The sequence below is a fragment of the Nerophis lumbriciformis genome, linkage group LG23 (genome assembly GCF_033978685.3).
Source record: "Nerophis lumbriciformis linkage group LG23, RoL_Nlum_v2.1, whole genome shotgun sequence".
In the NCBI taxonomy this organism is placed as follows: domain Eukaryota; kingdom Metazoa; phylum Chordata; class Actinopteri; order Syngnathiformes; family Syngnathidae; genus Nerophis; species Nerophis lumbriciformis.
In genome coordinates, this window is record NC_084570.2 from 32128009 (window position 1) to 32141570 (window position 13562).

General features: G+C 44.9%; 2 protein-coding genes across 3 annotated transcripts in view; both read right to left on the reverse strand.

Annotated features, from left to right (window-relative positions):
* LOC133622233 (protein SSUH2 homolog) overlaps positions 1–10912 on the reverse strand; it is a 68235-nt gene extending 57323 nt beyond the window's left edge. The window contains exon 1 of the mRNA XM_061984728.2: positions 10597–10912. Within this exon, the coding sequence (XP_061840712.1) occupies positions 10597–10609 (13 nt within the window). The 5' untranslated portion in view covers positions 10610–10912. The remainder of the gene's footprint in view (positions 1–10596) is intronic.
* A 139-nt stretch (positions 10913–11051) lies between these two features.
* Positions 11052–13562, reverse strand: part of unm_sa1614 (un-named sa1614) — a 64289-nt gene continuing 61778 nt past the window's right edge. For both annotated transcript variants that reach the window (XM_061984726.2, XM_061984725.1), the window contains exon 28: positions 11052–13541. In XM_061984726.2, coding sequence (XP_061840710.1) covers positions 13473–13541 — 69 coding nt within the window. In that variant the 3' untranslated portion in view covers positions 11052–13472. The remainder of the gene's footprint in view (positions 13542–13562) is intronic.

The window sequence follows — 13562 nt, forward strand, 5'->3', positions numbered from 1 at the left end:
GAACACGATAAAAAATAAATAATTAAAATAGAATTAATAAAAACATAAAAACAGGATCACAGCAGGTGTATTATGGGGCGCCATTGCAGGATGGATATCACTCAGTGTTAAAAGCCATGGAATAAAAGTATGTTTTTAAGAGAGATTTAAAAACAGGAAGAGAGGAGGCTTGTCTAACACTCAGGGGTAGGTCGTTCCAGAGCTTGGGAGCAGCAACGGCGAAAGCTCTGTCACCTCTAAGCTTCAGCCTTGTGTCAGGGACCGTCAACAGCAGCTGATCGGCTGATCTTAAGGATCGGGTGGGGCAGTAAGGCTGAAGGAGGTCGGAGAGATAGGTTGGCGCGAGGTTGTTTAGACATTTAAAAACAAATAAAAGGAGTTTAAAATTGATTCGGTAACGCACAGGGAGCCAGTGAAGGGACGCTAAAATAGGGGTGATGTGCTCACGTCTGCGGGTCTGTGTTAGCAGACGAGCAGCAGAGTTCTGCACGAGCTGCAGGCGGGCGAGGGAGGCCTGGCTAATGCCTACATACAGGGCATTACAATAATCAAGACGAGTCGAAATAAAGGCGTGGATTAATTTCTCAAGATCATGTCTTGATAGAAGCGGTTTCACTTTCGCTATTTGGCGTAATTGATAAAAGCTTTTTTGAACGACGCTGCTGATTTGTTTTTCGAATTTAAAATCTGAGTCAAACTTTACCCCCAGGTTTGTGACAGAGTCGCTGAGATACGGGGTCAGAGTGCCGAGGTCAACATTGGGGGAGGGAGAGCGACTTGGACCGAACAACATAACTTCTGTTTTATCTTCATTTAGGCTCAGGAAGTTAGCTGAAAGCCAGGCTTTGATGTCGTGCAGGCAGTCAATAAGACGTTGAACCGTGTTATTTTGTGCCATGGGAAAATAAATCTGGCAATCATCGGCATAAAAATGAAATGCAATACTGTACTTCCTAAAAATAGAACCAAGGGGGAGAAGGTAAAGCGCAAATAAAATTGGGGCAAGGATTGAGCCCTGGGTGACCCCATGTGGTAAAGGAGCTGTGGACGACATAAAACTGTCTACTTTTACACAAAAACTCCTGTCGGTTAGGTACGACCGGAACCAGTTGAGGGCGGCGCCCTTAATGCCCACACAGTTCTCAAGACGAGTGATTAAGGTGGCGTGGTCGACGGTGTCGAACGCAGCAGACAGATCTAAAAGCACCAGGACAACATATTTACCAGAATCAGTGGACAGGAGGATATCGTTAAAAACTTTTAGAAGCGCTGACTCTGTGCTGTGGAGGGCTTTAAAACCGGACTGGAACAGCTCAGTGATACCATTATCCTCTAAGAAGGGCAACAACTGACTGTAGACAACCTTCTCTAATATTTTGGAAATGTATGGAAGATTAGAGATAGGTCTGAAGTTAGAGAGGAGAGAGGGGTCGAGGCTGGGTTTTTTAAGTAGAGGTCGTACCACTGCATGTTTAAACTCTACTGGAACTATTCCAGAAGAGAGGCTACTATTGATAATGTTAAGGACACTTGATCCAATAGTAGCAAGTACCTCCTTAAACAGGCGAGGTGGGAGGGCATCTGCAGGAGAACCAGAGGGCTTCATATGACTAACTGTGTCACTTAAAAAAGAAAAGGACACCGGCTCAAACTGATGGAAAACAGAAGAGAAATGCAGGGGAACAGAAGGGTCATATGAAGGCTGAGATAGACTGGCTCTAGTTGACACAATTTTGTCAGTGAAAAAATGGAGACAATTTTCACAGAATTCAAAAGAAGCATCAAAACCAGCAGATTTGGGAGCATCAATGACAGTGTTAATAGTTTTAAACAGAACTCTGGGGTTGTTACAGTTAGAAGATATAATCTGAGATAGATATATACTCATTTCTGCTTTTACAGTCATCTGAAAGGAAAACAGGCTTTCTTTAAAAATGGCAAAGGACACATGCAGCCTGTCTTTTTTCCATTTTCTCTCTGCTCTTCTACATACGCGCCTGGCAGCCCGAGTGACGTCATTCAACCAGGGCTGAGGCGTAGCTTTAGAGCGGCGGCATTTGAAAGGCGCGATCGTGTCCAGTGTTTGTAAACAAATAGAGTTGAACCCAGAAACCAACTCTTCAGTATTCAGACACACAGATGCTGCAGAATTATCATCACAAAGAGTCGAAAAAATAGAGGAGAACCGAGCAGGAGACGAAGAATTAAACATGCGAGAGCGTTGGGGCGGTGCGCACAATTTAACTGGACACTGCGTGGCAATATCAAACAGGATCGGCATGTGATCAGAGAACACAGCGTCGCAAATGTCCAAATTAAAAACACACAAACCATACGAGAGCACTAAATCGAGTGTATGCCCACGTTCATGTGTAGAACCACACACAGACTGTACAAAGTTAAATGAGTCGATTATATTCAGGAAGCTCCTGGAAAGCGGCTCGTCTGGACAGCAGGTGTGAATATTAAAATCACCCACAATAAGGACACGATCATATTTGGGCAGGATTTCAGCCAGAAATTCAGAAAAGTCAGTTATAAAGTCTTTGTGGTACTTGGGTGGTCGATAGATGACGGCACACAGGACGACATCAGAAAGACCCAGTTCAAACATGCACAGTTCGAAGCTTGAAAAGGAGGATTGTAGGCGGATCTGACGGCATTTAAAGTCATTTTTAAAAACGACTGCTAATCCTCCTCCTTTTCGACCGGACGGCCGTGGGGAATTAAAGTAGGAACACTCCGGAGGCAGAAGTTCATTAAGAGGGGCGGATTCACCGGCTCTCAGCCATGTCTCCGTCACACAGAGGAAGTCCAGTCCGCGGGAAGTGAAGAAATCCTTCAGGATAAAAGTTTTGTTTGTCAAAGATCTTGCGTTCACAAGACCGAACCTGGCGGGGGCCAGCACGTCCAAGGCCGCAATTAATCCGGGTGGGGCCCGACACACAGCTCGCAGGTGGCGGTCATCCACCCCGCGCCTCCGGGGGCGGGGACAGCAGGAGCGACGACGGCAAGCTTCTTCCTCCAAACCAACGATAGGAACCAGCCAGGAGCCGATGGGATCGAGCGAGCGTGGGTGCAGGAGGAGACCGGATACCGCACCATTCCTCCTTCGGGGAGCCACGGGAAGCCGGGCCAGGAGTGCCCTAACTTTCACCAGCTGGCCGCCACGTTTACCGCGGCGCCGGAGACGCTTCCGCCGGGGGAGAGGAGCCAGGGGGCGGGAAAGGAAGGCAGGAATCCGGCCAGGTGAAAAAGCTGACTGGGACGTCGAAAAACCAACGTCGAAGTTGATCATATCAGTGGGAGAGGGGCAAAGATCCAACAGTGTTTGGCGGTCATACACAAGCAGTGAGCTGACAGAGACGAAAATAGACGCAAAAAACAAAAAAACGAACAGAGCTGACAGCGAGAGACGGCAGGCCAAAGCACATACTGGCGCCATCTTGCATCGGGGCGTGGTCTACAACTGAATCATGACACGTGTGTAGACTACAACTGAATCATGACACGTGTGTGTAGACTACAACTTAATCATGACGTGTGTGTGTGTAGACTACAACTGAATCATGACGTGCGTGTGTGTAGACTACAACTGAATCATGACGTGTGTGTGTAGACTACAACTGAATCATGACATGTGTGTGTGTAGACTACAACTGAATCATGACGTGTATGTGTGTATAGACTACAACTGAATCATGACGCGTGTGTGTGTAGACTACAACATGAATCATGACGTGTGTGTGTGTAGACTACAACTGAATCATGACGTGTGTGTAGACTACAACTGAATCATGACACGTCTGTGTGTGTAGACTACAACATGAATCATGACACGTCTGTGTGTGTAGACTACAACATGAATCATGACGCGTGTGTAGACTACAACTGCTGTAACAAACGCACCCAAGTTCTCCGGGTGTCTCTGCCACTACGCAAATTAAGGAGTCACGAGTGGGACCTGATACTCAGCTGGGAATGATTAATACAGTAAATAAAACACAAAACATGTATATACTATTAGCCACAACACAACCAGGCTCATGTTTAATATGCCACAAATGAATCCCGCATAACAAACACATCCCCCCCTCCCGTCCATATAACCCGCCAATATAAATCAAACACCTGCACAAAACACTCAATCCCACAGCCCAAAGTACCCTTCACCTCCCCAAAGTTCATATAACACGTATATTTCCCCAAAGTCCCCAAAGTTACATACGTGACATGCACATAGCGGCACGCACGTACGGGCAAGCGATTAAATGTTGGAAGCCGCAGCTGCTTACTCACGATACCGCGACTGCGCATCCAACTCAAAGTCCTCCTGGAAAAAGTCTCTGTTGTCCCGGTTCTCCACAGGCCAATGGAAAGTCCACAAAAAAGGTCAAAAATTAGGATTCTTCCATGAAGTGGCTCTGTAGCAAAAAACGCTGGGTCTGACAGGTGCTCCTAGGTGGTTTGTGACGTCAATTTCCGCTTCCGCCCAGTCTAATAGCACCGGATGCCTTTTATATCCCCACATATTATTAAGTTACATTTTTAATATTTTATATATATATATATATATATATATATATATAGCACGGTGGCAGAAGGGTTAGTGCGTCTGCCTCACAATACGAAGGTCCTGAGTAGTCGTGAGTTCAATCCCGGCCTCGGGATCTTTCTGTGTGGAGTTTGCATGTTCTCCCCGTGACTGCGTGGGTTCCCTCCGGGTACTCCGGCTTCCTCCCACCTCCAAAGACATGCACCTGGGGATAGGTTGATTGGCAACACTAAATTGGCTCTAGTGTGTGAATGTGAGTGTGAATGTTGTCTGTCTATCTGTGTTGGCCCTGTGATGAAGTGGCGACTTGTCCAGGGTGTACCCCGCCTTCCGCCCGATTGTAGCTGAGATAGACTCCAGCGCCCCCCGCGACTCCGAAGGGAATAAGCGGTAGAAAATGGATGGATGGATATGGATATATATATATATATATATATTCGATGGACCCCTATGGCCATTACACAGCAACTGCAGTGTGTAGACTACAATTGTTCCTATCATTAATCCTGCGTCCGTCAAGTTGGCTCTCCCACCCTCAGTCAAGCGACACCCGGTTGTACATGTCTCTCAGGTAAAGCCGGTAGCGGAGAGCACTCTGTCCCCTTCCACCCCCCCACTGGGTTCCTGGAGAATGGCCACCCGGTGTGGACGGTTAAGGAAATCCTCAGGGTCCGTCAGCAGGGTAGGGGTCTCATATACCTGGTCGACTGGGAGGGATATGGATCGGAGGACAGATCTTTGGTGCCGGCCTCCTACCTTGCTGACCCCTCTCTTCTAGAGGATTTCTACCGTGCCAACCCCGATGCTCCCCGTTGCTCGTCGGGATCCTCGCCTAAGGAGGCGTTGTAATGTCACGGCGCATGTGCAAACTCGCATGTCATCTGCTGCAAGCACAGCCGGCACCTCCGCCAGAAGCGCGCTGGGACACGCCCCTGCTTGCGCTTCCCGGATCGCGGCCACGCGCCTACAGACAGTCAGCAATCTGCGCACTTGGGACTGATGAGGTCAGACAGAATACAGACCAGCGGACCCAAAGACCCAGTGCCGGAACGTAGTTAACTCTCTGTAGTAAGCTACCCGTCTCTGGCTTCCCTCTGCATACTTGCTCTCTCTGTGCTTTCCCTGTGCCAGTGCCTTATGTCCTCTGCGTTCCCCGCAGTGTTCCCTCTGTTTCCAGTGATCGAGCTGTGTGCCTCGACTTCCCACTGGATTCTGGACTCCCTCCCTCGATCCTCAACCCCTGCTTGGACACGGACCTCCAGCCCTCGACCTCTCGCTTGCCCACAGACTGTCTTCTCGCCTTGCCCCTCTGGTCAGACGAAGGATTCAACCAACACGCACTTACAACAAACTCTGGTAATATATACATTGTTAATTCTACACATCATCTTGCACCATTCACGTGAAGTAGCAAACACACCACAACACATCATCATCAGTTTCAGTAAACCTATTGAACTGATTCCTGCCGTCGTGTCGTCTCGTTCCCCCGCCGTACGTAACTGTGACGTCACTCTCTGATAATAGCCGAGGTATTCGGAGTGGAATACAATTGACATGTTTAATAAATACAAAAAAAAAAATTATCGTATGAAGTCAACTTGTTTTTACACTCTACTGCTACTACGTTTTTATATTGTGACTTGAAACAATGCATATTTGTCTGGTGTAGGGTTGTACGGTATACCGGTACTAGTGTAGTATTGCGGTACTAATGAATCAAAAACGGTACTATACTCTGAAAAGTAAGTTTCTTAAAAGTAGCATTATCACTGGAGGACGAGGAATAGCTAAACATGCTTCACAACACACCGTAGGAGGACACAATAGCTCACCGGCGTCACAATGTAAACAAATGCCATGGGTGGTTCTACACCAGACATCCACTGTAATAATACCAAGTACAGGAGCGTATCTATTCGATACTACTATGATTACATCGATATTTTTTATCGTCTCAAAATCTGTTTTCCTTTTTAAGAAATTCATATTATGTTTATAAACTCAGGAAATACGTCCCTGGACACATGAGGAGTTTGAATATGACCAATAGGGCTGCGAATCTTTGGGTGTCCCACAATTCGATTCAACGCGATTCTCGATTCAAAAACGATATTTTCCCGATTCAAAACGAGTCTCTATTCATTCAATACATAGGATTTCAGCAGGATCTACCCCAGTCTGCTGACATGCAAGCAGAGTAGTAGATTTTTGTACAAAGCTTTTATAAATGTAAAGGACAATGTTTTATCAACTGATTGCAATAATGTAAATTTGTTTTAACTATTAAATGAACCAAAAATATGACTTATTTTATCTTTGTGAAAATATTGGACACAGTGTGTTGTCAAGCTTATGAGATGCAATGCAAGTGTAAGCCACTGTGACACTATTGCTCTTTTTTTATTTTGTTTTATAAATGTCTAATGATAATGTCAATGAGGGATTTTTAATCACTGCTATGTTGAAATTGTAACTAAAATTGATACTGTTGTTGATAATATTCATTTTCGTTTCACTACTTTTGGTTTGTTCTGTGTCGTGTTTGTGTCTCCTCTCAATTGCTCTGTTTATTGCAGTTCTGAGTGTTGCTGGGTCGGGTTTGGTTTTGGAATTGGATTGCATTGTTATGGTATTGCTGTGTATTGTTTTGTTGGATTGATTAATAAAAAAATTTTTTTTTAAAGAAAATATATATATTTAAAAAAAAAAAAAAAAAAAATCGATTTAAAAAAAAAAAAGAGAATCGATTCTGAATCGCACAACGTGAGAATCGTGATTCGAATTCGAATCGATTTTTTCCCACACCCCTAACAACCAATGTATAATCCTGTAACTACTTGCTATCGGATCGATACCTAAATGTGTGGTATCATCCAAAACTAATGTAAAGTATCAAAGAAGAGAAGAATAAGTGATTATTACATTTTAACAGAAGTGTAGATAGAACATGTTAAAACAGAAAATAAGCAGATATTAACAGTAAATGAACAAGTATCCATCCATCCATCCATTTTCTGCCGTTTGTCCCTTTCGGGGTGGCGGGGGGTCGTTAGGGCCTTAAATGAACAAGTAGATTAATAATCATTTTTTACAGTTTGTCCCTCATAATGTAGACAAAATAATAGGTAGATAAATGACACAATATGTTACTGCATACGTCAGCAGACTAATTAGGAGTCTTTGTTTGTTTACTTACTACTAAAAGACAAGTTGTCTAGTATGTTCACTATTTTATTTAAGGACTAAATTACAATAATAAACATATGTTTATGTACCCTAAGATTTTTTGTTAAAATAAAGCCAATAAAAAAAAAATGTGTGGTCCCCTTTATTTAGAAAAGTATTGAAATACATTTTGGTATCTGGACAACCCTAGTCTGCTGTCATTAATGATGCATATTATGACACTTTTGGATGTATTGTGTGGTTTTTAGGTTTTTAGTCTGTTTGTCACATTTGCAGGTCATTATTTTTGCCATGGTTGCCTTACTGTTTGCTCAAATAATATTTAGTCAAATTCACTTCAAACTACAAAAACCAAAACCAGTGAAGTTGTCACGTTGTGTAAATGGTAAATAAAAAGAGAATACAATGATTTGCAAATCATTTTCAACTTATATTCAATTGAATAGACTGCAAAGACAAGATATTTAATGTTCACACTGAGACACTTTTTCTTTTTTTTGCAAATAATCATGAACTTAGAATTTAATGGCAGCAACACATTGCAAAAAAGCTGTCACAGGGGCATTTTTACCACTGTGTTACATGGCCTTTCCTTTTAACAACACTCAGTAAACATTTGGGAACTGAGGAGACACATTTTTGAAGTGGAATTATTTACCATTCTTGCTTGATGTACAGCTTAATTTGTTCAACAGTCCGGGGTCTTCGTTGTGGTATTTTAGGCTTCATAATGCACCACACATTTTCAATGGGAGACAGGTCTGGACTACAGGCAGGCCAGTCTAGTACCTGCACTCTTTTACTATGAAGCCACGCTGTTGTAACAAGTGGCTTGGCATTGTCTTGCTGAAATAAGCAGGGGCGTCCATGATAACGTTGCTTGGATGGCAACATATGTTGCTCCAAAACCTGTATGTACCTTTCAGCATTAATGGTGCCTCCACAGATGTGTAAGTTACCCATGTCTTGGGCACTAATACACCCCCATACCATCACAGATGCTGGATTTTCAACTTTCAACTTTTCAACCTATAACAATCCGGATGGTTCTTTTCCTCTTTGGTCCGGAGGACACGACGTCCACAGTTTCCAAAAACAATTTGAAATGTGGACTCGTCAGACCACAGTACACTTTGCATCAGTCTCTTAGATCAGCTCGGGCCTCGTTTCTGGGTGTTGTTGATAAATTGCTTTGGATTTGCATAGTAGAGTTTTAACTTGCACTTACAGATGTAGCAACCGACTGTAGTTACTGACAGTGGTTTTCTGAAGTGTTCCTGAGCCCATGTGGTGATATCCTTTACACACTGATGTCGCTTTTTGATGCAGTACCGCCTGAGGGATCAAAACTTACGGACGTTCAATGTTACGTGCAGTGATTTCTCCATATTCTCTGAACCTTTTGATGATATTACAGACCGTGGATGGTGAAATACCTAAATTCCTTGCAATAGCTGGTTGAGAAATGTTGTTCTTAAACAATTTGCTCAGGCATTTGTTGACAAAGTGGTGACCCTCGCCCCGTCCTTGTTTGTGAATGACTGAGCATTTCATGGAAGCTGCTTTTATACCCAACCATGGCACCCACCTGTTCCCAATTAGCCTGTTCACCTGTGGGATGTTCCAAATAAGTGTTTGATGAGCATTCCTCAACTTTCTCAGTCTTTTTTGCCACTTGTGCCAGCTTTTTTGAAACATGTTGCAGGCATCAAATTCAAAATTAACTAATATTTACAAAAAAATAATGTTTCTCAGTGTGAACGTTAAATATCTTGTCTTTGCCATCTACTCAATTGAATATAAGTTGATTAGCAAATCATTGCATTTTGTTTTTATTTACCATTTACATTTATTTATTTACATTTAACTTTTTTTTTAAAACAAATGACATGAAAATATTTTCTTAGCACCCCATCCCCTCCCCAACCCCCGAATCGGTCAATAACCCCCCGACTCCTCCCCCCTATTCAACTGGTTGCATCGTGTGGTCTATAAAAACAAAAACGATATTTAATTAGTCAGACTAATTACATTAGTTGAGTCCTAAAATCGAATGAAAATCCGATGAGGTTACGTGAAAGCATTGGCGTTGTTAGGCCTATTTTAGGGGGACTCTAGCCCCCCTACAATTAAATGTGCACTCTTTTTTATCATTTGCTATCTTTGGGGTTACTTCCTTCTGGAGCATCAGCTGTGTTTCTAACTTTACACATGGAGGAGAACAGGAGCTGAGCTCATTCACGTATGACTATCATCAGTAAATAATAATAATAATCACTCCACAACCCCTATTGACCTGTAGGAGTCATGGCAGAGGAGCACAGAAAGTGAGAGGGGAGAGGCCTCTACTAGAAATGTGAGTAGGATGATAATAATGATACATATAAATAAAAATGTATTTAAAAAAAAAAATGTTAAATGGCTTATCGATAAGCCATTTGTTTTATTTATTTCTGGGTGGATCATGTTGACTATTGGTCCTCCTAATTGTCAATCATTCTGGTGATGTTACGTTGGGAGATATATATATATATATATATCCCGATAACGATATCAACTGATACCGATATCAAATGATACATACATTGAAAATAAACCGACTGAAATAATAAAATAACAATGAATAATTTCTAAGTCTTTGTTAGCCGTTTGTGAAGTTTTGTGCTCGTGCGCTACGTTCGCTTGCATCCTGTGCATCTCCTGTCCTTAAAAGCTAGTGACGCCCCTGCGTGAAAGACTTCCCGGAGTTAATTCCTGCAGGCTGTGAAGGCGTGGACCCCCGCCTTAACCCAGCTACAAGAACTGTACCGTTAGTTTCACACCTTGTGAGTGGTCGCGGGTTCGAGTCCTACCTGCAACGTTCATCGTGGTACGTGGTCAGGTTTGCTGCGAACACTTGAGTCTGTTAGGATTGCAAGATTTGCACCACGCCCTTAAGAATAAGAATGCACCATGTTCCGAACACACACTGTTTCCGGTCAATACTTTTCAAAATAAATCCCTTCGTCGCGCCGGTTCAGATGTGGCTTCTCTTCTTCAATACGACTCGTGAACGACCCGTTCATGTTGCACCGATTTGAACCGCTACGGCATTTTAATTCGTACTTCACACTTTTAGATAAGCCGGAGTAGACTTTGCGGTTCGCCGCTTTAGACCTTTATTTCACAGAGCACGGCGTGCGTTTCCGGTGTGTACGCGTTGCTTCTCCATGTTAATTTGACGCAAGTCAGCGTCTCCAGGAATGCTGCCGACGCCCCATCTGAAATTGATTAGTCAATCTAAGGCTGGAATGAGGAGAAGCGAAAATACTTCACATGGTTTTTATTTCCAGATGAATAAATAAACACATGTTTTTATTTAATATATTCATATCGTCGTGTAGTCAACATGTCTGCAGCTGGCTTGTCTCCTGATCTACTTTTGCGTCAGCCATTGTTGCCGAAGACAGGAAGTCATGTGTCCCTTAGACCACCTTGACCTGCTGGACAAAGTCATCATGTGTCCCTTAGACCACCTTGACCTGCTGGACAAAGTCATCATGTGACCTTTAGACCACCTTGACCTGCAGGACAAAGTCCCCAAATGTCATTTTTCCAGCTGAATGTTTACACTGCAAGTAAAATGTGATTTTATCAGACTCCAGCGTAAACACTCATGTGGCCCCGATGTGGCCTCAATGTGACTCCAATGTGGCCCCATTGTGACCTCAATGTGGCCTCAATGTGGCCCCAATGTGGCCCCAATGGGGCCCCAATGTGGCCCCAATGTGGCTCCAATGTGGCCCCTAAAAGGGCCTCAATATGGCCCCAATAAGGGCTCCAATGTGGCCTCAATGTGGTCCCAATGTGGCCTCAATGTGGCCCCAATAAGGGCTCCAATGTGGCCTAAATGTGGCTCCAATATGGCCCCAATAAGGGCTCCAATGTGGTCCCAATGTGGCCCCAATAAGGGCTCCAATGTGGTCCCAATAAGGACTCCAATGTGGCCTCAATGTGGTCCCAGTGTGGCCCCAATAAGGGCTCCAATGTGGCCTCAATGTGGCCCCGATGTGGCCTCAATGTGGCCTCAATGTGACCCCAATGTAGGCCCAATGTGGCCTCAATGTGGCCTCCATGTGCCCCCAATTTGGCCTCCATGTGGCCCCAATTTGGCCTCAATGTGGCCCCAATTTGGCCTCAATGTGGCCTCAATGTGGCCTCAATGTGGCCCCAAGTAGGGCTCCAATGTGGCCTCAATGTGGCCCCAATAAGGGCTCCAATGTGGCCTCAAAGTGGCCCCAATGTAGCTTCAATGTGGCCCCAATGTGGCCCTAATGTGGCCTCAATGTGACCCCAATGTAGGCCCAATGTGGCCTCAATGTGGCCTCAATGTGGCCTCCATGTGCCCCCAATTTGGCCTCCATGTGGCCCCAATTTGGCCTCAATGTGGCCCCAATTTGGCCTCAATGTGGCCCCAATTTGGCCTCAATGTGGCCCCAATGTGGCCCCAAAGTGGCCTTAACGTGGCCCCAATGTGGCTCCAATGTGGCCCCAATGTGGCCCCGATAAGGGCCCCAATGTGGTTTCAATGTGGCCCCGATAAGGGCTCCAATGTGGCCCCAATAAGAGCTCCAATGTGGCCTCAATGTGGTCCCAATGAGGTCCCAATGTGGCTCCAAGAAGGGCTCCAATGTGGTCTCAATGTGGACTCAATGTGGTCCCATTGTGGTCCCAATGTGGCCTCAATGTGGTCCCAATGTGGCCCCAATATGGCGACAATGTGGCCTCCATGTGGCCTCCATGTGGCCCCAATGTGGCCCCAATGTGGCCCCAATGTGGCTCCAATGTGGCCCCGATAAGGGCGACAATGTGGCCCCAATAAGAGCTCCAATGTGGCCTCAATGTGGTCCCAATGAGGTCCCAATGTGGCCTCAATGTGGCCCCAATATGGTGTCCATGTGGCCCCAATGTGGCCTCATTGTGGCCCCAATTTGGCCTCAATGTGGCCCCAACGTGGCATCAATGTGGCCCTAATTTGGCCTCAAGAGGAAGTTGCTACTACTACAAAATAAAATAAGTGAATGTCTGCACATCTTTAAGGCGCACATGAGTGACGTAACTTTAAGGCGCACACGAGTGATGTAAGTCAACCAAAGATGACAAAAAAAGTCACATTCAGGTCACATTGCGTTTAGACTGAAGTCAGATTTGAAAAGATCAGTTTCAGGACTACTTCCTGATGTGGTCTGAATCTGATGCCCAAGGATCAGATTTGAGGACTTTGGAGCGTTTAGACTGGCAACAAAAACCCGGTCTGCGTCACAGATGTGGTGTGCCGTGTAAACGGGGCCTTTAAATGCTGCCGGAGTAGTCAACCACGCCCTGTTAGGCTCCGCCTCCCTCGGTGAGGACCAAGGTCCTGGAGGCTGAGGTTAGCGTGCACGTGTGCTTTGGTTACCCTCCATCCTTTGTGTCCATGACAATTAGCACCATTGTACAATTTTTCACAATAAAGCCAAAGAAAAAGAGTTGTTCAGGTCAACGTCAAAATAAAACCTACATTTGGACTGTTTTATTTTGAAGAGGTCAATCTTGGACGCAGCTGTCTTTGAGAGTCCTCATGAAAGGTCACTTGCCCCGAAGGTTTCCATGGTGATGGAGGGCTTGCAGTCGTTGCTATGACAACATGGCACCTGGACTTGGTTCTCCTGAGAAAGCCGTGGTCAGTGGCCAGCTGGGGTCTGCAGGATCAGAGCGCTGTCACGAAGGAAGACGGGAACAAGCCTCTCTGCCGCGGGTCCTCCTCCATGTAACCGTGCTGCACACGCACACACAATCA